Below are 26,858 nucleotides of genomic sequence, written 5' to 3'. Positions count from 1 at the left end.
GGAGGAGGCCAAGACTCACAATCAGAATCATTATGTATAGAGCTCTCTCTCCCTCTTGCCTCTCGTCCTGGCATCGGAGCTCTGGTTAGCGGCAAGCCAAGGAGACGACGCTAATTGCTGGGTTTGATATTTGAAAAGAGAGATTATTAACAGCGGTCTCAGTTTAGAAACTTCAAGAAGAAATGGGAGGGTGTGGTGAGGGTGGAGGGGGGAGATTGCATTTCCTGTTTTCCTTTCAGATGGTGGTGGGAAACCATGGATACCCACGGAGAAATTCCAAAACGCATTCCTTTTCCTGCCAGAGGCCAGGCCTGAAAGGTGATGGGCAGAAGTGGTCAATTTATTATTACTCTTTAAAGTTATTGAGGTGAGTTTATGTTGACTGTATCTTTATTTTATATGGATAAGTGTTTTGCATGCATTTCTATCTGTGTATCACGTGTGTGCCTGGTGCCCAGGGAGTCACAACGGGGTGTCAGATCCCCTGAAACTGGATGGTTGTGAGCTGCCATGGGGGTCTGGGAACTGAACCTGCGTCTTCTGCAAGAGCAGTTAGTGCTGTTAGTCTCTGACTCGTCTCTCCAGCTCCTTCCTCCATCTTCTTTTCTTCTTCTTCTTCTTCTTCTTCTTCTTCTTCTTCTTCTTCTTCTTCTTCTTCTTCTTCTTCTTCTTCTTCTTCCTCTTCCTCTTCCTCTTCCTCTTCCTCTTCCTCCTCCTCCTCTTCCTCCTTCTCCTCCTCCTCCTCCTTCTCCTCCTCCTCCTTCTTCTTCCTATTACTAATACTATTACTATTACAGACAGGGTCTCCCTGACTTGGGGCTTGTTGATTTGACCAGATCTTCTGGTCCGTGAGACCCAGGGATCTGCCTGTCTCTGCCTCCCCAGTGATGGGATGACAAGCATGGACCATCACTGACTTTTTTTTCTCCTCTTAATATGTGTTTTGGGGTCAGGATCCAAGTCCTCATACTCAGGCATCAAACAGTTTACCAGCTCCTGTGGTTCTCAACCTGTGGATCACAGCCCTCTGGGGTTGCATATCAGATAGCCTGCATATCAGATATTTACATTAAAATTCGTAACAGTGACAAAATGCAGATATGAAGTATCAACGAAAATAATTGTATGGGTGGGGGTCACCACAGCATGAGGAACTGTATTAAAGGGTTGCAGTGTGAGAAAACTTAAGGACTAAGCTGTGTCTCCAGCCCTTTAGGTTCCCATCTTTACCACACTTTATTTTCGCATCAGCAACATTTATTTGATTGAAAATTATAATTCCTTCTAGATCACGGTCTCTCTCTCTCTCTCTCTCTCTCTCTCTCTCTCTCTCTCTCTCTCTCTCTCTCTTTGAGTTGGAGTTTGCAGGAGTCCAGCTAAAGGCTTGCAGGGCAAAGACGGCCCTCAGAGGTGACATCAACTTCCAGAGCAGGCCAGAAGCAACAGAGCCCAGGGTCTGGTTTTCATTTACAGTTTGGGTCCGTCCTACAGCAGGGAGGGGAGAAGAGGGGGTCTGGAGGAAGGAAGGAGAAGGAGGAGGAGGAGGAGAAGACGGGGAGGAGGGAGAAGGAGGTGGGAGGGAGAGGAGGAGCAGGAGGAAGCCCTGACTGTACCCCTGGACCCTGTCCAGTTTGGAATTCAGTCTTTCACCAAAGGCTGCTCAGTTCTTCAGGCTCCAGGCTCCAGCAAGGACTGCAAGCAGAGACCGCGTCCTCCGATCCTGGAGCCTCCTTCTCTTGGTGGGAAGGGTTGCGGGAAGAAAGGGAGATTCAGTGAGAGGGAAATATGTGTTCTGGTGAAGCGTGACCGAGTCTAGAAGCCCAGGGACACGCGTCTTCAGGTTTGCTCAGGGTAAGTGTGATTTTGTTTTTTTTTTTTTTCCCCTGTGGCATGAAAGAAACACTTCAACCAGACACAAAAGTTAATGGCTCCTATGGGCACCCTGTCAGTCAGGTTTTTTGTGCAGGTTTCTAGAAGAGACCACCTTCTTCTAGACACTGAACTTCTTTCCAGTGTGGTCACTAGGCTTCTTTAACCTGCCGGAGGTCACGGCTGCCCAGCTGTATCTAGGTTTGCTGCTGCTGGGAGTGTTCTGTGTGTTCCTGCTTGCACCCTGTGCACCCCCGACTGGGCTGCTGTCTGCCTGCTGGTTTGTAGAAAATCATCCCTCCTTCCCCAGGCCAGCTGGAATCTGCTTTGTTTGCAAAGGCATCCGATGAGTGCATGGGGGCAACCTGTGGACCCCTAGGATCTCCCTAGGATCCCTCTCCCTCTGGGTTCTCCAAGGGTCACGGGTAGGACTTCACTCCTAAGTGGTTCTGCTGTGGGGAGGCTGGTTAGGCAAACTGATGGCTTCTGAGTCTGGAGAGATACTTGTGCCCTGGCTCAGGGCTGGACCAGAACTACTCAGCCACGACCATCAGGGCTTCATCTTTTCAGGAACCTGAAGTCACTGTTGCAGGAGCTGTCCTTTGGGGGTACTTAAGGGAACTTTGGGCCTAAAGGAGGAAGAATGTGCTGCTAGGGGCACCTTTCCCAGTGGATAAGACAAGGCTCAGGGCTGTCTTGGCTTGAGTTCTCCAGATGGGAGGCCTGTGCCAAGTTGGGAGGCCCAAGGGCTATTCCCTGGCCATGAGGATACTGGGTGGGGCTCTGGTCCTCTGTCACTGAGGATAGAAAGTGTTCATGGACAGTTGCCAGCCTGTTTGGGGACCTATTTCAAGCTACTATAGGATCAATGCAAGGGTGGGGCCATGGGGAAGGGTTCATTGGAGTACTGGGCAGTGGTTAAAGAAAAAGGAATTTCATAAAAGTCAGGCAAACGCGTGACTGGTCTGGACCCCGAGAAAAAGCTGTTATGAGCACAAGGGGGTACTGTATACCCTACAGGGGGCCATTTGTCTTCCTTCCCATAGCTGAGCCCAGACAAAAGCCCCAGGATCTGAGGGCGTCAAGGGTGCTCATGGCACCTGAAGATGGTTCCCAACTTCTCAGGGGGACACAATTCTGAAGTTCCATCAAGAAGCTGAACTTTGGAAAAGCCTTTAAAATCTTGCTCTTAATTAAGCAGTGTAGAGCCAGCTGGTCGCTGTAGCTGCCAGCGCTGAGCTTTTTTGACGGCTCTCCTGGGTGATTTCGGGCTGGAAGCTTCCAGTGCAGTCACCCCTTGGCTTTATAGGTGAGGAAGGAGGGAGAGGCTCTCAGGTGCCAACCAACTTACCAGGGTCCACCTGAGAGGCTGGACTTCCAGCAGCTTCTTTTCCCATGCATGGCTGGAGCCATGGGGCTGAGGGTCCCAGCAGTGGGGTACCCTGATGAATTTGTACCTACATGTGGGATAGGCCGACAGATTATCCCAGACACTCAGACACTCAGAGGAGACTGTCCCCTGTCACGTTCTGTTCAAAGGAGTAGGGCAGTTGACTTTGTCTTCATCAGGATACACAAATCACGGGAAAAGAGGAGAGGCTCACCTCAGGGAGGAGGGCTTGGCACTGGCATAGGGATTTTAGTGTGGGACTGGCTAACATCGAGGCCACCTCGAGGGCATGGAGGGCTCGCAGTGATAGCCTGAGTTTTGCTCCATTCTGGTGTGGGCTTCTACTGAGGGTGAGGGAATAGGGGGCGGGTGTAGAATGTCTTATAGAGAAACTTAAGATTGGGAATAGTGATCCCATGTCTGGGTGTCTTTGATTAGGCAAAAACTTCGTAGTCCCACAAAGGGAATTCTTCCTTTTCCTTTCTCACAGCAGTGAAAAGTCTTTCAGCAGACTCTGGGTGGGGAAGATGGGCAGGATGGGTGGCATGGAGTGGCTCTCCTGGATTTTTCCAGTCTGGGAATTAGAGGGTGTGGCTGCAGTACCTTCCCAGGGGGTGGCTGAGGTATCCTTGGCCTAAGCGTGTATCCTACATTGGAGGTGTGTACCACACCCCATTCTGGGGGAGACCCTCAAGCCTAGGACCTTAATGGTGTATCCGAGTCAAGATCAGCATGGTTCTGAGCGAGCATTGCCTGCGTGCCCGTGCTTAGCTTTATCGGGTGGCAACACTGTAAGTGTATTTTATGAGTTCATACAGCACAATGAAATCTCGCGCTGCCCATAAAGTGGGAGAAATTCCTTTATTCGATTGGCTCCCGAGGCTGTGAACTCTGACCTTGGTTTCGGAGTGGAACCTACAGACCCCAATGCTGAAGGACTCGATCTCCTCCTGAGACCACCTCCCTCCCTGAAACTGGGTAGAAGTGTTTACCATCCAGGGTTCCCTGGCTTCCTGGCCTTCTCCAAACATTTGGTGTCTTGGAGAAAGCGAGGCTAAAGCAGAGCAGCCGTCTCTGTCACCACCTGCTTTTTATGTGAAATTCCACATTGAGGAGTTAAAGTTCATTAGCGAGTTGCCAGTTCGGCTGCATGAGATGTTCTTGAAAGCATGCTAACTATGTTAGAAGAAAAAGTGAAATGGTTATCACGTCCTTGCGGAAGAAGCTGCAAATTGGGTGTCTTTTGGGGGAAGGGTGGCAGGTGATGCCCAGGGCGAAATGAGACGCCATGGACCAACAAGGTTTTTCTAAAGTTGACCTAAAGACAGGAACTGCACACGGTGTCCTGGCGGTGACAGGCAGGCAGTAAAAACACACAACGGCTGCATAAATAGTTGATGACTGACTTGAGGTGTGACCTGACATTTAAAAGTCCTGTTAGCTGCCTAACCTTGAAAACCAAAAGCACAAAATGCTTCATATTTTAAGATTTATTCTTTTATTATTTCTAATCACGTGTGCGTGTGTGCCAGGGTGTGGGCATGGACTCAGTGCAGGTGCCCGCGGTAGCCAGAGGCGTTGGATCCCTCTGGAGCTGGGGTTGCTGGCAGTTGTGAGCAACCTAATATGGATGCTGGGAACTGAACCCAGGTCCTCTGCAAGACCAACGAGTGCTCTTAGCTGCTGAGCCATCTCTCCAGGCCTGTTTTAGGTTCTAAAACACGATGTTAAGATAGATGAGGACGTTTCTCTCTGTTCTTCCACTTCTAGATAAATCTTTGTGCTCAGTGGGGTTTTAAAACCCCAAGAAATAACTCTCGGTAAAAACCATTAGCATCTAGATCATAGAGCTGAATACCTTGTTCTCAGGGAGCATCTGCCAGGTCCTGATTTTTAGAGAGACACTCTTTAGGAATTAATTATGTTAGCTTTCAAAATTGCAATCGCTGTACCTCAGACCTGTTTAGGGATTTGGAAAGGCTGAGTGGACCCATAGCTGCTTTTGGGGTGCATTCTAGTTTCTTTTCACTAGGGGGCGGTGTATCCCAGAGTGTCAGGAAAATGGACATTGCCAGCGCTTCCAGGGTGGGGTTTCAGGGCTTGTGGGGAGTCAACCAATTCACACCCCAGCTGTGGGTGGCAGTTAGGATTGGCCCACAGCTGCTTCAGTACAGTCTCTGTGAAGGCTCACATTTAAAATTCCGTTCTTCTTCCTTGATTATGTGTGAGCGTTCCGAAGTGAAATTTATGCTTCCAAACAACACATTCGCCACTCTTAAGCAATTCCGTCTCAAAAGCACTGGGAAATTGGTAAAGTTTTAAAGGAAACACACTTGCTGAACCTGAATTACAAGAGCTTCCGTGGGAGCATGGGGAGTAAAGCCTGCTTGCACACACACTGTGGGAGCTTTTATTTTAACACTGGAAGGCCTATTAAAATCTGCTGATTTTATGCACGCCCTTAAAGTGTGCATAACCTGCCCTTTGCTGTTCTCCCCAAACATCTTTGAAAGAAATTCACACACACACACACACACACACACACACCTCATTTGAAATACTTTTTGATTAAAATACATTGGTGACTCTCTGATTTACCATCCAGGAGGGGCAGGGGCACTAGATTCGACCTCAGAGCACCGCTCCCTTCTGTTAGTTTACTCACCCCAACACCCTGGCAGATCTGTAAGTCAATTTCGCTGCACTCCAGGGTGCTCAGCTTCAAGATCAGGGCACAAACATGAAGAAGGCCTAGGCTTCGCTCTTCAGGTTGATAAATCCATGGCTTGTGTTTGGCTATTGAGGTCTTACAGAGAGCATTGTCTTGGTGAATGCTTTCTTCATACCCTTTGGGGACATGGGACGTACCGCTCAGAGAGGCTAACGGTGTGGCCACACTGTGAGGAGCAGTAATAATGCCAGCCCCGCCCCATGCTCTGTACCTGCCTGCTGGATTCCACCAAGCATGCACCCAGGACTCAGGCGTAGGTGGGGGTAGAGAAGTCTGAAGAAGTACCATGGGCTTTGTGCATGAGACAGAGGACTGACCTCCAAATTATACAAAGAACTGAAGAAACCTGACATCAAAAGACCAAATAACCCAATAAAAAATGGCGTACAGATCTAAACAGAGAATTCTCAACAGAAGAATCTCAGATGGCCAGAAGACACTTAAAGAAATGTTCGACATCCTTAGTCATCAGAGAAATGCAAATCAAAGCAATTCTGAGATACCATCTTGACACCTGTCAGAATGGCCAAGATCAAAACCTCTGATGGCAACTTAAGCTGAAGAGGATGCAGAACAAGGGAATGCTTCCCCATGGCTGGTGGGAGTGCAAACTTGTACAGCCACTTTGGAAATTAGTGTGGCGGTTTCTCAGAAAATTGGGAATCAACCTACCTCAAGACCCAGCAACAGCACTCTTGAGCATATACCCAAAGGATGCTCACTCATACCACAAGGACATGTGCTCAACTATGTTCACAGCAGCATTATTCATAATAGTCAGAACCTGGAAACAACCTCGATACCCCTCTACTAAAGAATGGGTAGGGAAAATGTGGTACATTTATACAATGAAGAACTACTTAGTGGTAAAAAGCAACAATAACAACAACAAAAAACAACAACAATGACAACTTGAAATTTGCAGGCAAATGAACGAGACTAGAAAAAGCCATCCTGAGTGAATATGTACTGACTCATAAGTAGATAATAGATATAAATCAAAAGATAACCAACCCACAGGCCACAACCCCAGAGAACCTAGGTAACAAATAGGACCCTATGAGAGACATACATGGATCCATCTAGGAAGGGGAAGAAAAGACAAGATCTCCTGAGTATATTAGGAGCAAGGAGAGTGGAGGTAGGGTGGAAGGGGAGTGGGGAAAATGTATAGCACATTCCTTTCCAAACAGTTAAAATGAGAAGGATATAATTAAAAAATAAAAAAGTTATCTTAAATGAAAATAAAGAAGCACCATGGGAAGAAAGGGATTTTTGTATTTTCAGGGTTTTCTTTGACGTTGACGCAGCAGAGGGGTCACTGTCACCATTGCTTGAAAATATTCTGGGGGGTCTGGGGTGTGGCTCGGTGGGGGGAGTGTTCAATTCTCAACACCACACAATCTTGAGACGGTGATGCATGTCTATAGTCCCAGCATTTGGAAGATGAAGGCGGGAGGATCAGAAATTCAAGGCTAGCCTTGGCTATAAAGTGAGGTCTAGACCAGGCTGGGCTATATACGTGAAACTATCTCAAAAAAAGAAATCTGGACATTTGAAAAAAGGGAGAGAATGAGACAGATGCAGGGTGGCTTGCTAAGCCACCATTTAGAAGCAGGGTCCGGCACCATCCTCTCTTCTCCTTAAATATCCAGAGGTGTTTGTGAGCTGGGAGTGGCCAGGGAAGGCCTCACTGGGAGCCGTCTCTGTTGAATCCCCCAGTGTGCACTGTTCTCTTAATTTCCACAGCACCAGCACTTTGGGAATCAGCCGCTGGAAGAGAAAGCTCACAGGTCAGTTTAATTTCAGAAGTGACCAGCAGCTGGAGATGACTCAGGTCTCAGGGGAAACTATTCCAGAAAACTAGCGTTTTCACTTCTGGAATCTTCTCTAGTTGAGTCAGCAGCCAGCAATGGCATCTAAAATCCGCTCAGCTTAAACCCATCTGTGGCGCTGTTGGGGATGTCAGAGACCTGCTAGGGTTAGACTCAGTGGATGCAGATGTAACCCAGTGGTCCAGGGATCCCTGCCAGTTCACACCAGTTGGCCTGTTTTACTCCTAAAAAGTAACCCTGGGGGAGGTTGCTGGTAGAGGCAGTAAGGAGGTAGACAAACTGTCACAAGACCTCTGTCTACTTAAAGGTGAGTTTTCCTCTCTCACTTGAAAGCAAGCCAAGGCCTACCTCTTCCTTAGGGTCGTGAGAAGGCTGTAGCCACTCTCATTCACAAATTCACAGCGGAACACATGATTTTGAGCGAGGCCGGTGGAACCCAAGTCCCTCGCCAGCAAAGGACGAAATAGGACAAATGGGAGGCATGCTGGGAGTGAGATGGTGGGTCGGGAAAAGTGGCACTTGCAGAATTGCGTGTGGGGCATTTTCTAGCAGGCTCTCTCCCTGACTGTCAAAGCCCATGCTGTCTCTGCCTAATGGTTATAATTATCTGCATAAATGGGCCCAGCGTCTCATCTGGTTACCATATAATTCAGATCTTAGAATGCCTTTATGTTTCATGGTGGCCGTTAGCATGGCAGATCCAGAACTTTCTGCCTTGTGATTGTTTTCTTGGATTCTAGAAATAGACTTTAAATTCCATTTCTAAATAGCCAGACAACTAATCTGGAATTTGCTCCTGCCCCTTCTTTTGGATACAGGGATTCATGTAGACCAGAGTGGTCCCAACTCACTATGTAGCTAGCTGACCTTGAACTCCTGAAATTCCTGCCTCTGCCTCCTAAGTGCTGCTTTCAGACAAGGAAAAGAGCTAACGTGTGTGTGTGTGTGTGTGTGTGTGTGTGTGTGTGTGTGTGTCCCCGTCCTCATGTCCTCCACAGGGACTCTCTCTATTAGAGGTGACCACACCCTCTCTTTCTCTGTCACCTCTCTATAGCACCCTATGATGGCTACAGAACATCTGGGCATTGCCTTATTAGGTCCCACCAGGAGGAGCTGGTGCTCCCCAGTGCTGGCATGTAACAAGGAGGGTGCTTGCTCATGCATGATCAGAAATGTTGAAAGAATTTGCAGTCACAGGAAAGATGCAGTCTCAAATTGTTATTGTTGAGATAGAAATACAAGGCCATAGTTGCCAAATCAATGAAAATACTCAAGTTCTGATGCACTCCTTTGGAGTGTGTGTGTGTGTGTGTGTGTGTGTGTGTGTGTGTGTTAGTGTGTTTCAAATCATTTGCTTCTGAAGAGTTCTGCAAGGCTGTGTCAAACAGTCATATAGTAAACCATACTCTCTTCTGCTAGGTCTCACTATGGAATCTCTGCAACAAGTGGGGGGCGGGGAGAGGAAACGACAGAACCGGGCACTTTGATTCTTAAAGATTTCTAAGTGCAATGGCCCACAGAACCCCGAAGAGGATGCTTCATCTCTTGAAGCTGGAGTTTCAGGCTCTTGTGAGCTGTCTGATGTGGGTACTGGGAACGGAACTTGGGTCCTCTGCAAGAACAGTACATTCTCTTAACTGCTGAACCATCTCTCCAATCCCTACTTTGATTCTTAGTCAAGACAAGAGGGCAGTAAAGGCAAGAGTAAGCAAACATCCCAACTGTAATGAAATTTGGGATGTCATTCCACTGTGGGGGCTACAAAGCTGGGCTCTTGTTGTGACTTTTGGCGACTGCCGTGGCCCCAGCTTGAGCAGACAGTGAGGCGTTAATGGAAGCCTCAGAATTTGAACTCTGTAGGAGAGCAGCTTGGTTTTATAAAGCGGTGCCCGGAGACATATCAAATGCAAGGCTTCAAAATGGGAGCTCTGGATGCATTTAAGTCTTTGTTTCGAAATTATTTCCTTGTGTGTATGTGTGTGTGTGTGTGTCTTTCTTAAAAAAGATTTCCAGACATGGAAAATGAAAATGCTTTTGAGGAGGCCTAATGAAAACTAATTTGGCAAAATTGCAAAATGGCCTGGGAAAGACTGCAGTACAATTATGACTTCAACTTGAAGACTGGGTAGGGCAACCTCAACAACAAAAGGGGTTTCCAGAAACTCCAAGTGGGCAGCGGCCACGTGGGAAAAAGACACCTCAACTCTGAAAAAGAGGCAGTGAAATACAGGACTGAGACATGCTAACCAGAAAGCCGAGGACACAGTTAATAATGCACTTGGGTTTTTGAGTCTGTTGCCCCGAGGGCACGGAGTCCCTGACAAAGGGACCCCACCCAGCTGGAGGGTCCCAGGCAGCCAAATCTGACTTTGATGTTTTCATATTGGGAAGAACAGAGCTAGACATTCACCAACACCAAGGCTGTCTGTTCTCCCCCCACCAAGACTCGGGGAGTTTCCTGGAGGTCCCTGCCAAAGGCTGCCTAGCCTGTACCATTTCCTGAGCTTTGCCTCTTCCTCAGAGCCGTGGATTTCAGTCCAGATGCTGACCCTGTCTTGTTTTATATACATGGCTTTTGAAAATCATGCTTCCTCACCTGGTGTTACTTTCTCATGGTGGGGGCGTCAGGCAGCCACCGGATGGCTGGAAGGACAGGGGACATCCTGCCTCTGAGATAGAAGCCAGTGGGTATTTCTTCAGCCCACTTCTCTTTTCTTCCAGAGAGTGATGAGGAGAAGGGGGTATGGCTATCTCTGTTCCCCTTATTAAGGGGAAAAGGGGCGTGACTATCTCTGTTCCCCTTCATCAAGGCGGGCAATACAGGTCATTATCTGGGGAGATGATGTCTGACCTCTTTAGTGAAATTGAGATGGAAGCTGCTCTTCCCACAAGCCCTCCTTTGCCATTGTCCTGAGGAGACGGTCACATGACCCCACTGTCGCGTGTTTATTAATTTTTACGGTTAACTCTACTGTGTGGTTCATTACATCCTAGAACCTGGCTTTCCTGGGAGCAAACCATAGAGAGAATTTCTTTTCAGTTTCACACCTGGGGATCCAGCAGCTGGTTACCGGTAGAATGTCAGTGATACATCACCTCCTGTCCTGCTTCTCAGAGGTGAAGGTGTCCTCTATCCTTACTCTCCCTCAAAACCTGGATGGATTCTGAAAAAAATAAAAAAACAAAACCCAAAATCTCCTGTTTGTGTTGCATTTATTTTGTCACCCGTGAGCCATTGGTCCTTAGGAAGCTGTTCTTCCAAGATGAATGCTGGGAAAATGAGCATCTTGGCTCAGGTCATTCACATAATGTGTGTGCCATTTCCTTAGAGAAATTCAATTAGCAGACAGCTTCAGAAGTCTTTACAGAATCATAGCATCAGCGCTCAGATCTTAGGGAGCTCTGAAGGCAAGGAACTCACTTAGGGGTGACTCAGCCTGTGACTAACACACGGTAGAATTAGTATATTCAAAGGATTCCCCTGTGTGAGGGGCAGGGACGGTTAAGAAACCATTAGCAAAACTACTCCACATGACTCACCCACACTGAGCTCCCTGTCCATGTGGTTTGCAGAGACATCCCAGCACTTCCTGTCCTTAACTTAGACTCAACAGTGGTCAGACAGCCCTTACCTCAGGCCCCACCTTTCCCCACAGGGATCCCATAGCCTACTGCCTCATAGCAAGGCGCTAGGGTATTTTTGTATCCGAATTCTCCCGCAGCATTGCTACTTGAAGGATGGGGCAATGGCTCGGCTAGTCTGGTTGTGCAAGCTTGAGAACTGAGTTTCAGCCAAGACTCCCATAAAAGGCCAGCTGTGCCTGTGCACACCTGCCGTTTTGGCTCTGGGAGGCAGAGGCGGGATTCCTGGTGACTTGCTAACCAGTGAGTCTAGCCCAGCTGGTAAACTCCAAGTTCACTGAGCGACCTTGTTTCAAATCATGAGGTAGAAAACAGTTGAGGAAAACATAACATTGATGTCTGACCTCCTTATCGTGTATGTATCTTATCCTTATCGTGACCTCCTTATCGTGTATCATGTATCGTGTACATGCACCTACACACACACACACACACACACACACACACCCCAAAACCACATATGCACAATGCTACTTAAAGTCAAACATTTCCTGTCTTGATTAAATATTTAAAATAATTGAACTGGATTGCTAGAATGTGCATGCACATTTTTTGATTGGAGTTGTGAAGCTTGGAACTTGCATGGAAGGTGGGGGCAAGTAGTGGTCTAGCTGAATTTAGAGTCACAAAGCGATGGACCCTGTTCCTGGGGCATGGCGCTTTCAGAGATGCAGGTTTGCGCACAGCTGTGAGAGAGTTGTGGATATTCAGATATGTTAATCTAGTGTTCAAATACTACTCTAGACTAGTTACAAAACCACCAGTGACTCTGGAAGCACAGACTGCATGAAGGAAGCAGATTCTCCATCAAACGCGCGATTACCAACTTCAGCAGAATGAAGAATAGCATGTGTACAGTGTTCTTTGTGTGTTCTTGAGTGCAAATCCTCAGTTTAGTTAATTTAGCATGCACACACAGAGAGAAAGATAGAGATAGATAGAGAGAGAGAGAGAGAGAGAGAGAGAGAGAGAGGAGAGAGAGAGAGGGGTTGCACTTGCTTTAGCCTTTTTAATGAAGAAAACCCTAGCATGGCCCAGAAGAGTAAAAGTGGCCTAAAGGTTCTTAGGGTGGAGCGTAAGATTGACGGTGTTCTATAGAGCGAAGGGGTGGAGCTAGACCAGAGACCTGGTGAGAGCGAGACCAGCCAGTGAGCAGTGGGTTCTCCACTGGCTGTGGGTTGTTCTTTGGGCCCCACTACTGACACCAAGGCATCCTCAAGACACAGGTGCATTGTGGAGCCACAACACTGAGCCCTGCAGGCTGCTTTTCAGAGTCGTGTGTTTCTGTGCCGAATGGGCAATGTCCAGGACAAGTCAAGAATGTCGGGCCGGACATTTGTAGTGTTGCCACGATCCGGCTTCACTGCAGAAAGAACTGTGTGGACAGCTTCCCGGATGCCGTTATGGAGCTGACATGTCGGCAAGGGGAAGTTGATTGACAGGTGGTTTTGTGGCAGCTGAGCTCAGTTCCTGAAGGTCTCTTAGTCTGAGCCAAAGGCAGGTTTTGAGTCACAGGTGATCCCCACTGTTTCTAAGAGTCTGACTAATTAGATATCTCATGTGAGGGATTCATGCATTCTTTCTTCTTGTTATTGTTATTATTTTTTGTATGTTACTGCTCTTAGTATCATTCCCTCAAGGTTCATTACATTGTAGCATATGACCGTTGTAACCTTTAAGGCCCAATAGTGTTCTACTGCATGGAAAACCACATTTTCTTACTCATCTGTCTATTAAAATCATTTGGATATTATGGATAAGGCTGCAGTGGGCATGGCCACCCAAAATCTCACTTTGCTTTAGATTTTTGTATTTGTATGCCTGTGCATAGATTGCTGGATCATATGGCCATTCTGTTTTTAATCGTTGAGGACCCTCCACGTTGTTTTCCTTATTAGCTGCCCCATTTCTCATCCCTGTTTATAGCATCCAGGATCTATGGCCCCTGTGCATCTTTGTCTGCCCTGCCTCTGTGTATGGGTAGCAGCCACTGTGATGGGCGTGATAATGCATTGTGGATCTGGTTTACGATGCCCTGATCTTAGTAACATCACACATATTTCCTCATGATTATTAGTCATTGTGTATCTCCTTTGGAGAAATCCCGCCTTATGCTCTTCACCCATTTAATCAGATGAGCTTTCCTTTTTGTGTATCTTTATGCACCATGGATGCTCACCCTTAATCAGAGATATGAGTTCTAAATATTTTCTTTAGTTCTGGGAGTTGTGCATCCAGTGTGCTGATTTTTGTATTATTGGTTGGAAAGAAATTATCTTCCCACATTTCCTTTCTTTGTCTTGCTGTTTGGCTGAGGATGACTTCGAACTTCCGATTCCATTTCTTCCATCATCTGTGTGCTGGTGTTACAGGGGTGTAACCACACCTGGTATATGGGGTGTCACGGATCAAACCCAGGACTTTGAGGACGCTGGCCCTACCAGCTGAGCTGCAGCCCTGGCATCTGGGCAGAGTCTTTAAGTTTGATGGAGTCCCATTTGCCAAGTCTGTCTGCCTGACTGGCTTTTGGGGTCTTACACAAGAAACCCACACAAGTGCAATGTCATGAAGCTCCTCCCTGTTCTGTTCTAGGAGGAGTTACAGTCTCAGGTCTTGCAGCCAGGTCTTTAAAATAAAAAAATATCATATTTATTTTAATGTTTTTATTGATTGAGAATTTCCTACAAAGTATTTAGATCATATTATTTACTCCTCTCAGGATCTCCCCCAACTCCCCACCCACCAACTTCTTGTTCTTTTTCTCTCTTACATCTTTTTTGACATTTTGTTCCATTTATTTGTTTGGGTGCAAGGAGGTCAGAGGAAAACTTGCAAGAATTGGTTCTCTCTTTTGACCATGTGAGTTCCAGGCATCAAATGCATGCCTTCAGGGTTGGTGGCAGTTGTCTTCACCTGCTGAGCCATCTTGCTGGCCCTGAAAACATTATCTGTCTGTCTGTCCATCTGTCTGCCTGCCCGCCCGCCCCTCCATCCATCCATCCACATCTATCTATCTATCTATCTATCTATCTATCTATCTATCTATCTATCTATCTATCTATCTATCTATCTCTATATCTACCTGTCTGCGTGTATGTGTGTGTGTGTGTGTGTGTGTGTGTGTGTGCGTGCGCACACGCGCACACATGTGCGTGTGTGTCGGTCAGAAAAAAATTCGAAAGGATTGGTTCTTTCCTTCTGTCATGTGAGTTCCAGGAATCAAATTTGGGTTGTCAAGCTTGGAGGCATGAGCTTCTGCTGACCGAATCATCTCCCCAGCTCTACAGCTAGCTCTTTCATTTTGAGGTAATTTTTGTCTGGCGCGAGGCCAGGATCCAGTTCCAGTCCTTTGCTTGAGGACACCCCGTTTTCACAGCAGTGTGCAAGCCATCTGCTTGGAGAAATGACTTGACTTTTCCTTTCCGATTTGAGTGGATTTAGCTTCCTTTTCTTGCCTAATTGCTTTGACTAGGACTCTTTTGTTTTCTCTTAAAGGTAAGTGAGAAAGGAGGTCGTGTGACTGTTCAGAAAAGCTCTCTGTTTTCAAGCATGCCTTTTATTGTTAGGGGATGGTGTCCAGGATCACCGAGATGCTAGGCAAGTGCTCTAGCACTGAGCTCTGCCCCAAGCAGTGGTGGTTTTAATTTTTTTTCTGTTGAATATGATGCTTGCTGAGGATTTCTGGGTATTACTTTTATTGTGTAGTGGTTTCCTTCAAGTCCCAATTTGTTGAATGGTTTACTTATCTCTATCATGACAATGTGTTAAAGGGTGTCAAATGAATTCCTGAATACCTGAGATGGTCTTTTGATATCTTTTATCATCTGCCTATCTGTCTGTCTGTCTGTCTGTCTGTCGATCCATCTGTCCGTCCATCCATCTATCCATCTATCTATCTATGTTTCACACTGTCTTTGCATTCCAGGATCACAACCCATCTGATAATAGTGTGCCTTCATTTTAAGCTGCTGCACTTGAGTGTTTCCTAGAATTTGCCCAAGCATGCTTGTATCAGCTTTTGTTAGGAATATTGTCTGCGGTTTTCTTTTCTGGTGGTTTCTTTTCATATTCTTGTTTCGCTCTAAGGATGGGCGTATGGAATGAGTCTGGAAGTGTTGCCTCTTCCTCAGTGTTTTGAGGAGGGTTCGGGCAGAACTTGGGTTAATTCTTTAAACGTTTAATGGGCTTTCCCGCTGCAGCCACCCACTCCTGAGCCCTGTTTCCAGGAGGGTCTGGCCGCTAACTCAAATTCCGCAGTGGCCACGTCAGCTCAGAGGCTTTCGAATACAATCTTGGTGTGTATTTCTGGAAACAAGCGATCATTCAGGTTATCCGGTTTCAGGTATACTCCTGCCCTCACATCGTCCGGGTCTCGTGGAGCCTTGTCCTAACCACACAGTGGCGAAGGCTGTTGTGCAAACCACGCGACACGCCCACTTTGTTCTCTTTCCCCCTTGTCCCTCACAGGCTGACTCAAACCATTCCCAAAACAGGGGATGTAGAAGAAATTTACAAGTATTTGGACTTTTAATATAAGAAGATTAAAAAATACACATTTGAAAATCTGTCATGTACTTGTGAAACACACACACACACACACACACACACACACACAGAGAGAGAGAGGAGATGGGAGGGGAGGTCCTGAATTATTGTTCACACCGATGCCGAAGGCTGCAGCCTAGAGTTTTAATTCATGGGAAGAGCCTCTTGCGACATCTAAAAACCCTAATAATGAAGCATAAAGTATGAAGTAAACCCACTATCCCTAGATTAAATGATTTTCAGTTTCTTAAAGCAGGACAGACTTTCCCCTTGAACAACAGACTAGTCTAGATGACTCCCAGCATCAGACAGCATGCTCTCAAACTCAGTACAGAAGAAAACAGAGTGAGAATCTGAAATCATATTGGTGATATGCTTGGTTCCAGTCCCTCTCCTGGGCCTCTTTGAAATTCCCTTGCCCGCCTTCCAGCCTTCCCAGTTTCTCACTGGGAGATGCTGAGTCCCACTACTGAAGACAACGGCTCCCTAATGACAGGAATCAGTGCCTTAGGTCATGGGGAAGTGAAGAGAGGTAAGGAGACCTCAGCCGAGACAGCGACACTCAGCCAGCTCTGTGCAGAAGTCTTTAGGAAGACTCCAGTCCCAAGCTGATTTGTTATTGGATCCAGGAGGACGAGTGGGCTGGTGTGAAGTCTGAGGGGGAAGAGAAAGGGTTGGCAGGCTTGAGGATGTGGGCTGTTGAAAGTTCTGAACCTGAACTTGCTTTCCTGGAAGTCAGGTTTGCAGCTGCCAGCTGGTGCATGATGGGAAACCAGGGAATACGCACTCTGCCCTCAGCTCTGGTTTCATCGCCATGCAAGCCGAATCTCTTTGGGCTTGTTCCGTGATGATGGTATTGGAGGTTGGCACACGGCAGGGAAAGTACTGGCTAGCAAGGGAGGACAAGGCAGAGTTAAAGACAGGCCTCATCGCTTTCGGTTGGGCAGAGCCTATTCCTGTCAGGAAGGTGAGCATCCCTCTGCATCCCTGTCACCCGTCACCCTCTGTGCACAGCACAAGTCCTTCACTCCCGAACCTCTTTCCTCAGTCCATTTCCCCAGGAGCGTGCTTTCTGCAAGTTACTGCCTGCCTCAATTTGGAAAAAGATTTAGTTATATAGTTCCTAACTGTGGCTGACGTGTGCATTCATTAGAGCAAGAGAGTCTTGCTTGCAGGGTTATTTGATACTACTTTCCAGAAGAGGGTGCCCACTTAGCTCGTTACTTAGCAATTGGAGTGAAAATAGAATGTTCCAGATTGTGGGGCGGATACTCTGGAGGTCCATTCAGAAACTAGAACTATACCTTCCCACATGGTGTTTGGGAATGGCCAACCAGAGATATGTGTGTGTGTGTGTGTGTGTGTGTGTGTGTGTGTGTGTGTGTAGGGGTGGTGTGTAGTTATATGTCACTTAATGATGGGGACCCATTCTGAGAACTGTACTGGGCGACTCCGTCCTTGTGGGGACATCAGAGTGCATCATAAGAGAACTGTAATGTCAGTAGGTAATAAACCTTCAGGGACATTGCTGTTTATAGGGGTTTTGCCAACTGGATGTCACGATGACGTGTCTGTTTGGGTCTGCCTGTCTGTCTGCCTGCCTGGTTTTTATCATCTATCCATTTGCTGCTGGTCCAAAGACTGAATCACACCCCCAGGCCTATTCAGAAGCCGAATGTGACACAGAAAATATGGGTTTTGGAAAAATTTGCACGATGAGAGTTGAACACTGGTCATTCTTTTCTCCTTGTCCTTCCTTTCAGGTTCACACTTGGTGCTTAGACTTTCAAAATGAGGAAACACCGGCATTTGCCCCTAGTGGCCGTCTTTAGCCTCCTCCTCTCAGGCATTGCAATGACGCATGCCCAACAGCAAGCAGGTAAAGTTTGCTTTAAAAAAACAAAACAAAACAACAACAACGTAAAAACAAACCTAGCATCGGTTGCTTGAGTTTAGATCTTAGCCATCCAGAGCTTGACATGGAGCCTGGGAATGTCAAGAGACAGAGCAGTGCATGTCACAGGTTGTCTACAAACTTTGCAGGTCTTCCAGATACTGTATCTGGGCAAGGTGACTTTATTTTTTCTCTGCTAAAACTTGAGTTTCAAATCCTGAGTTACTTGAGAGCCGAATTATCTTAGCAGCTTCTTCACCCCACGACTCACTATTTGCGGGACTTTCCCGCATCTCTGGCGCCAGTTTGCAGGAGGAAGACAATTACCGTGATAAAAGTTATTTTCTCAAAACAAGAAACAGGACCAAACAAAACTCAACCTCCCTTGTCTCTAACGCTAGACACAGCAGGACGGTTATTCATGGAGTCACTGTATCTTTCAAAAAGATGTTTCACTAGACAACTTTAAACAGCAGACCCTAACACCCTTCAAAGAATTTGCTTTCAGAATTTTAGGGCAGCAACATAAATTTCTTGTGTTGGAACTAGAAGCCCTTGACGGGGTCTCCCTGTCATTGCCCAGGGGTCCTGGACCTTTGACAGTGCCGTCTGCAAGGCCGGGTTCCTTAGATGGAGTGTAAGGTAGCCTACCTCAGTGGTAGAGCACAAGGCTTAGGGCCTCTCAGGGAAAGCTGAGGTAAGTAGAGTGTCAGCCAATCTGGCTGCAGCTTCTGAAGGCTCCTCCCAGGGCCACAGACGGCTTCGTCCCAGGGTTTCTATAAATGCTGGGAAATGGTTCATCCTCAACCGAGTGTGTTACTGTCTGGAATATAGGCAGGTTGCTCTGCTCTGGAAATCCGTAATAGCCGGTTAGAGAGCTTCTCCCTCTAAGTAGCCCCAGTTTTCTCTATGTATAGAACCTACTTGTCATATTACATTTCTTACAAGGTTTTAGAAATCCTGGGGCCGGGGTAAGTTCTCATAAAGTACCGGTGGTCTTTCTACCCTGCTTTCTACTCCACACTGAAGAGTGAGCTGCTAAAGATGGTTGTTTGCCAACGACATGAGATCCCTTTGGTCTGTCTGGTCACGTGGACATGGGGGGAGTGTCAGATTGTCACAGCCATGCCTCAGCTCGAAGGTGCCCACAGATGTTTCCTCTATTCTGGAATATTCTACTGGCCTCGAACTTGGGGCTACTCAGTATGGGACTTGGAGTATTGCTGGGTGTAGCAACAGCCGTGTCCTGGTTCTTGGCTCTGCTCTGCAGGTAAGTCCTCCTCCCTGCCTTCATTGTAACCCAGATGTGACTCAGTAGCGCTCGTTAGTAGCAGAGTAATGCTTAGCACATTTAGGAGGAGGTGCTTCAATGGGAGATCATGGTTTATATCACTAGAAGAATCTGAACGAAATGTCTTTTTTTGAAGATGTCAGAAACGGTGCGGCTGCCGACATAGTGTTTCTAGTGGATTCCTCTTGGAGTGCTGGGAAGGACCGTTTCCTGCTTGTTCAAGAGTTTCTGTCTGATGTGGTAGAGTCTTTAGCTGTGGGAGACAATGATTTCCATTTTGCTCTGGTCCGACTCATCGGAAACCCACATACCGAGTTCCTGTTAAATACGTACCACACTAAACAAGAAGTCCTTTCTCATATTCTGAACATGTCTTACATTGGGGGAAGCAATCAGACTGGAAAAGGATTAGAATACATAATTCACAGCCACCTCACCGAGGCTTCTGGAAGCCGGGCCGCTGACGGAGTCCCTCAGGTTATCGTAGTGTTAACGGACGGACAGACAGAGGACAGCTTTGCCCTGCCCTCAGCGGAACTTAAGTCTGCGGACGTTAACGTGTTTGCAGTTGGAGTTGAGGAGGCAGACGAACGAGCCTTAAGAGAAATAGCAAGCGAACCGCTCAGTCTGCATGTTTTCATCCTAGAGAACGTCACCTCTCTTCATGATATAGTAGGGAGCTTAGTGTCCTGTATACACTCCTCCGTCAACTCAGAAAGGGCTGGGGACATGGAAAGTCTTAAAGACATCACAGGTAATGTCTTCACTGCCAGGCTGCTCCCTGCCCTGCTGCTCTGTGCCTGTGAGCTTAGCAAATACTGGCCTAAAGCAACCTAGTGCCTAAGAGACGCTGCAGGCTTGTGGAAGAGATGTTCTCAAGCTTAAAAACAAAGGCTTGACTAGTGAGTCTTCTCCTGTCTCCTGCAGACACAGCCTCCACCGGTACCCAAGAAGTTTCTGAAACAGCCGACATGTGAGCCTTAAAACTCACATTCTGACAACTATCCCAAAGCTCCTTTACATCCCTTAATCAGAAAGCCTCCCTCGGATGAGCAGGCATCCATCTAGGAGCAGAGAGGTCTGAGGGGGAGAGAGGGTCCATGTTTGCGTCTGGCCATCGGTGGACCATTCTTCTTAGCCACTGAGTGGAACTTATTAAGATGTGACAGAATCGTAGGACAGGGAGTCTTAGCTGTGATGTTGTTCAAGTTTGTGTGGGAGAAACTGAGTCCTCAAGGGTGGATGACAAGCCGGGGAAGGAGCCAGGGCAGAGCTGGGGCATCCCTGCCCAGGGTCTGCACTCTGGTGTCTTTTGTGCCCGGTGACTGTAACCATGAGACTCTTTGGATTCTGATGACCTGTTCACGGTCACCCTAGGAGTGTGTGACAGTAGCTGATTATCATCCTGGGTGTTAATATTACACAGATGGGCAGACTCAGTAACCGAAGAGTCCTTAAATCAATCAAGCCTATTGATTCTCCCCTTCCACTGATAAGTTCCAAAAGACGGAGAGGGAAGGAATATGACAAGATCATAGATTGTCCTGCTCAGCCCCAATCTTGCCTAGGGGCCAGGACTAGCTTCCCCATCAGATATGGGCAATCACAGGGCACCCTGTGCTAGAACATAAGTCCATGCAGCACACAGGGAGGAGCAGAGAGTCGGTGGGGAGTAGGGAGGCATGATGGGAGAGAATCATGTCTCCTCCGTAAGAGAGAGGGTCTGAGGTGGGTAGGAGAGAAGCTGAGCACCTCAGGTGAGTGGGCATGGGTCATTTCTAGGATGCTGGTGGCAGGGAGGACAGCACCAGGGATGGAAGCCTGGGGTCGGAGCTGTTTGGAACAACGGGCACAGAGACGCAATGAGGGTTCCCACAGTACTTAGGAAACGACTGCCGACTTAAAGCAGCGTTCACTAAAAAACGGAGCTTGCCAGTCAAGGGACCTTGCCACCAGTGTGCCCCGCTAGCTTCCTTCAAACTCCTCAGGAGCTTTCAGAATGGAAAGAACTCCCAGATTGGGCGTTTCGAAAGAGGGAATTATGCAGTGTGGCTGCAGGTTGCTCTCCACGTGGCTGAGGCCACAGAGAGAGGCTGAGCACATGGCTGGTGGCTGGTTCTTGACTAGGGAAAGGGGGATCGTGCAGTCAGGAGTCAGAAGACTTGTACAGCCCAGAGGAAGCAGGAGAGGAAGCAAGGCTGATGAGCACCTCTGCCCCTCCCCCAAGAGGATGGGCGAGGCAGGAGACTGGAGGTAAGGCAGCTGCTGAAGTCAGTCTCCTACTAATGAAGATACTAAGCGGCCATGAATCAAGTACTCTAAGGGGCGTGTGGGGAAATCTAGGGGTGGCTCAGAACAATGAGCTGCTATAAGGAAATAATGCCAGACAAGTTTTCATCACAGGGATTTAAAAGCAGCAGGCAAAGAGGGAGGTGGTGCGCATCAGCAGAAGGAAACACATTGCCGTGGACAGGTCAGGCTTGGGTACACAAGTGCTTCAGGGCCGAGACATCCTAAGGAGTTTCAGAAGGCTGTTCATCCCATGGCTTCCCCATGGTCCCCCATGATCTCAGCCTTGGTAGGATTGGGGTCACCAAGGTCTGCCAAATGACAGGGAAGAAACGGTCTCCCCCTTGTCCTTCCCTCTGAAACAGGAACCATTTTTCTGTACTACTGGGGTTTCCTGCTTCCAGTGATGGGGAGAGGGGGTTCTCCTCCTGCATTGGGTGACTCTACCAGGTTATAGGACACGAAAGTGTGTTCTAGAGATCACCCTAGGTCACCTGTTTCAGCGGGAAGGACAAGGGGGAACCTGGGGTAACAGTCTGTGACCACTAAGAGTCTCTGACCCAACCCTTTCAGACTATGGATGTGGTGACACACTCACTTAAAAACATGTTTTGTAGAGAGTGGCACATTTCCAAAGTTAATGTCTTGGCAAACTAATGAACAGGAAGAGGTGATGCAGCCATTCTATACGGGTAAAATCCGGAATGACCACTGCAAGAGCGGAGAGTCTACCAGCTGCATATTTTGGTTTAGCTAAAACCTTTGTTTTTCTGCCAAGAGAACATCTCCGTCTTCTATGTCTAAGTCACCGACAGCACCAGCACCAGGGTGGAGTATGAGTCATTTCTCTCTTCTGATTAACTGCACTCTGCAATTCCTTCATATCATGTCTCACTGCGTGCTCCATAGCAAGACTAAAAGAAGATAAAAATGAGTAGCCAGGATCCCCATTGCGAGCCCTGAATAAAGTTTAGGAAAAGGCACGTCGGTGGTCTGAGTAAGGTTGCCACAGGGACCCTTTCCCTGTAGACTGTTCTATATTCTAAAGCAAGAGCCTACACACAGAAGGCGTTAAGGGTCACCGTTCTGAATGAACCCTGCTCTTCTTGTTAGATGTCCCCTTGTCACCCTCTGACAACGGACGCACCCGAAATTAAAGCTGAAGGTGATTTTGAGTTCAGCATACATTTTCTTCAAATTTGTGTTTCTCACAGGAAATAGGAGTGTGATGTTTCCTGAGAGCTCAGGCAACTAGGACTTAGGGCTCTTCCTTGTCACCTTGAACGCTTTCCGTAGAAGGCGCCGCAGAGGGTGTGACACATGAGACACGAAGTAGGAAACCAGATAGCTTCCAGTCTGGTTTCTCTTGGACTTGGTGTTGGCCGTTGGTGTGCCTCGCTGCACACAAGGACCCGGGGGTCCTGGGTCTCTGTGAGGCTTCGGCTCTCGCAGCTAACAAAGCATGCTCTGTGTGTTCCATTATTGTGTGTGTAAGAGGATCATGGTTTTTGATTCAGTGATGACAAATTATCCACCATTTTATGACCTATCATTGATGGTATTCAACCTGCTTTCCCACCCAGAGAGTTCTTTTCTGGGATCTACACCATTAGAAATTGTTGCTGAAGGTATTGAATATTGGAGGTATCATGCCCTGCTATGACTGAAGATTTTTATATTGTCCATCTTGATCATAATTAACTCTCTTTTAAAGTGTCTAGATAGGATGACTAAGAGACAGGTCCTTCTGTGTCCCTTGAGGTCACTGGCTTAGGCCTGGAAACATGGAGGCGTTTTATGGTGTCCACCATGCCATGATGAGAGCCATTTTTATGGTCTGTGTAACCCACATTCCCTGGCTCTGCATCCTCTCAAGATCTTCCGAGAATCTTGTATTTTGGCTGCAGACTGGTGGAATACTTTGGAGTTCAAACCCAGGGTCCGGTCTGTTGATATTGAATGACAGTTATTCTGATACATAAGATCTCAGTCACTGTAGCAAAGCGATTGTCCTCTTGTATTTTGTGGGGAGGACAGTGGTAGCAACATTCCAAATTGCCACATCTCCCTTGACTTAAACCTCTCTCAGGATTCAAACCTGATATATAGTCAAGGACTTGAAGTACCTGTGAAGAAAGAGCATACTGAAGCCTGGCACTCCCTGCTTCAGCTCCCATGAGAACACTGCCTGAGAGAAAAACTCATCTGTTTTGTGAAGTGAGCTTTGTGGGTCTTTCCCCCAGAGAGAACATAAACAGATTTTCTGGCACAAGGAAAAACTAAATTTAAATATAAAACACTCACTGGCACTCAAAAATCCAAATGAAAGGTCTGTTCTTGTATTACAGTGTAATAACTATGCCCCAGAGCCCAAGAATGTGAATGAATATTCATGCTCACGCAGAGGCCCTTCTTGGCCCCAGTACACCCTTAAGTATTAAAACATTTGCTGCTTGGGGTAAACCTTTGAACTGCCTTGCCCTGGCTTGTAGACTCACTCATCGCTCCCCTTTACCCGAGTCTCTGTGTAATCCCCATTTTTCAGTAATAGAATGGAAGTCTCAAGTTCCCATCACTAGGGAAAAAAAGGCCTTTGGCAGCCATTTTTATGTAATTCAGTGATGACCATACCCATTTTGGTTTAGCCAATCTTGGTCCTGGTAGGGAATCCACTAGGATGTCATAAAATGAGATTGGATAATTATGTCATGGCTGGTTTCATGTCATTCTGCTTAACATTGTTCTTCATTATTTGACTGAATATAGAGGCAATGCAAAACAAACATTTCTGACCCCATTGCCATGTTCGAGTCCACATGGCCACACACTCGAGAGATGAACATAGGAACCATCACACATCAAGGGATTTTTTTAAAACTGTGTCTGAATTTTGGGTCCCAGACATGTGTGGAATCATCTATTTTGATTTTCAAGAAACAAAATGAACAATAGTTATCCAAGGAATCAAATAAACTTCTGGAGCTATCAATCACTGGGCCACAAACCCGAGCTTTTGTTTCCTAAACTGCACAGATTCGAAGTAGCCTTTGGGTTCGTGACATCCTAATCTCCTGCAATATGGTACCTTATCATCTGATGCAATGATACTTCCCTCCAAATTTAGAAATAAAGGTCCGGAATATTGACCTCTCCCTTGGAGTTTAACCATGAAGGTATCACAGATGAAAATTGATCATGAGTGCCCTTGTTTCCACCACAATTCCTAAGCTGTTGCCTCTTATCCACTCAGAATGCAGAACTAAAGAGACTCCACACGCCTTCATTGACACCGTGTTTTGTATGTCTGTGTTTCGTGTTTCTTATTGGTTTCCAAGGAAACACGTCGGATGATGCATGTGATCACGTGTTCTAATGCTTTCACTTTTTTTTTTCTGCATTTCTTTCTTTTAAAGCACAAGACTCAGCCGACATTGTTTTCCTTATTGATGGCTCAGACAACACCGGAAGTGCCAATTTTGCTGTCATTCGAGACTTCCTTGTAAATGTCCTTGAGAGACTCTCAGTTGGAAATCAGCAGATCCGAGTGGGGGTAGTCCAGTATAGCGATGAGCCCCAAACCGTGTTCTCCTTGGATACCTACCCCTCCAAGGCTACGGTTCTAGATGCTGTGAAAAGGCTCAGCTTCACTGGGGGGGAGTTGGCCAACATAGGCCTGGCCCTTGACTTTGTGGTGGAGAATCTCTTCACTCGGACAGGTGGCAGCCGTGCAGAGGAAGGGGTCCCCCAGGTGCTGGTCCTCATAAGTGCTGGGCCTTCTAGTGATGAGATTCGGGATGGGGTGGTAGCGCTGAAGCAGGCTAGTGTGTTCTCATTCGGCCTTGGAGCCCAGGCCGCCTCCAGGGCAGAGCTTCAACACATAGCTACTGATCACAGCTTGGTGTTTACTGTCCCGGAATTCCGTAGCTTTGGGGACCTCCAGGAGCAATTACTGTCGTACCTTGTTGGTGTGGCCCAAAGGCACATTATCTTGCAACCGTCAACTATTGTCACACAAGGTACGTATGCCTTTTTTTTTGCCATCTTTACAGGAATGGGGGTGTGTTGTGTAGTGCTTGTCATAAAAAGGAAGGTGCGCACTGGAGTGAAGCCGTAAGTACCCACAGCCAGTCGGTGGTTCTGTGATGTGCTGAAGTCTGTATGGGCTGTGTGTGGTCATTGCATTGATCAGAGAAATCTAAAGATGGACGAATGAATGAAACGTTCTTAGAACTTGAGTTGTAAGCAGAACACGCTCTTTAGGCTAATGCAACAAACGGCTACTTTGAGATGTTAGACATCAATAAGTTTTCTATTTAGTGTCCAGTCACCTTGACAGGAGCTTGAGGGATTCGCCAATTCTGAGAAAGCTATTTCAGGGTATTGTCTGTGTCTTGGAAGTGCACTCATTAATAGTGGCTCCCCAAAAGCAGCAAAGGGGAGTGGTGTCTTCTCCGGTGTCAGTGTGGTGGTCACAAGAGGGACATTCTTGAAGGTAAGGCCCAGCTGAGCACCTGCTGGATGGGGTATTCACAGACCGTTCTGGTCCTCTGCTTTCAAAGGAATTGTTTTGTGTGGCAGACTTATCATCTATGCTCAAATGGAAGGCCTTCAGCTGCACGGCCAACTGCAGCCATTTAAAGAAGCCAGTCAACATCATACGAGAGATACACACTTAAACATGGGAGGTGTGGGAACATCAGAAAGGGTCTGAGAGCCCATCACTTTCAGATGGTGTCTGCTTCATGGCCCTAACCAGGCCAGTTGGAAACCATCCAGTTCGTGGGGACACACTCCCAAAGCCTTCATTACTCACAAACACTCAGTTCACCTCCTGGTGCTGCCTTCGCACAGAGATACCCTCAGATCTGTCCTTGGTCGGTCAGACCCTGTTCCTCATTGTTCTTCAACAGCTCGGGAACAGTGGCTCACGGGAGACTCTGGCTAGCATCTGTAGTCTGTGATTCTAATTTTTCTGTGTGGAAATATTTGTCTGTCTAGTTATATTTGCTAGCTATCTAAAGAAAGAGCCTGGACCTGTGAAATGACTGTTGTCATAGGAGTAATACCCATTGTCATAAGTAATGTCCATTGTTCCCTGGGATTCCTGGCTGGTTTTTCTTAGCAAAAGGTATAACAGTGGGCTTTTTTTTTTTATATAAATGTTTTGGTGAACATGCTAGTGTATAAAATCATCAGCAGAATACTTTAAAGTCTCAATGAAAAGCTTCCTCGTTGGCTCATGTATGGAGCTGACCTCTGCTTCCTGGCATTGGTGAACAGGCAGGTCTAATCATAGAGTAAAGGTAGAAGAAAATGGACCACACCTTCGGGTGTGAAATCCAGTCGTAATTAGGACAGCGTCCTTCAGATAA

The 26,858-nt window shown here is 47.1% G+C and overlaps 1 protein-coding gene across 7 annotated transcripts in view; it reads left to right on the top strand.

The window, feature by feature from the left end:
- The first annotated feature begins 1,622 nt into the window (after window positions 1–1,622).
- The window catches only part of Col6a3 (collagen type VI alpha 3 chain), an 81,523-nt gene continuing 56,287 nt past the window's right edge, over window positions 1,623–26,858 (top strand). For 3 of the 7 annotated variants that reach the window (XM_085696763.2, XM_087905318.1, XM_048441805.3), the window contains exons 1-2: window positions 1,627–1,851; window positions 17,776–17,891. In XM_085696763.2, the coding sequence (XP_085552889.2) occupies window positions 17,804–17,891 (88 nt within the window). In that variant the 5' untranslated portion in view covers window positions 1,627–1,851; window positions 17,776–17,803. Of the gene's footprint in view, window positions 1,852–17,775; window positions 17,892–19,333; window positions 19,952–24,899; window positions 25,503–26,858 lie in introns of all 7 variants that reach the window. The other 4 variants (XM_048441799.3, XM_048441801.3, XM_048441802.3 and 1 more) reach the window with 4 other exon arrangements.

The sequence above is a fragment of the Myodes glareolus genome, chromosome 1 (genome assembly GCF_982192425.1).
Source record: "Myodes glareolus chromosome 1, mMyoGla1.1, whole genome shotgun sequence".
NCBI classification, from domain to species: Eukaryota; Metazoa; Chordata; class Mammalia; order Rodentia; family Cricetidae; genus Myodes; species Myodes glareolus.
This window is presented reverse-complemented; position numbering and strand designations above follow the sequence as displayed.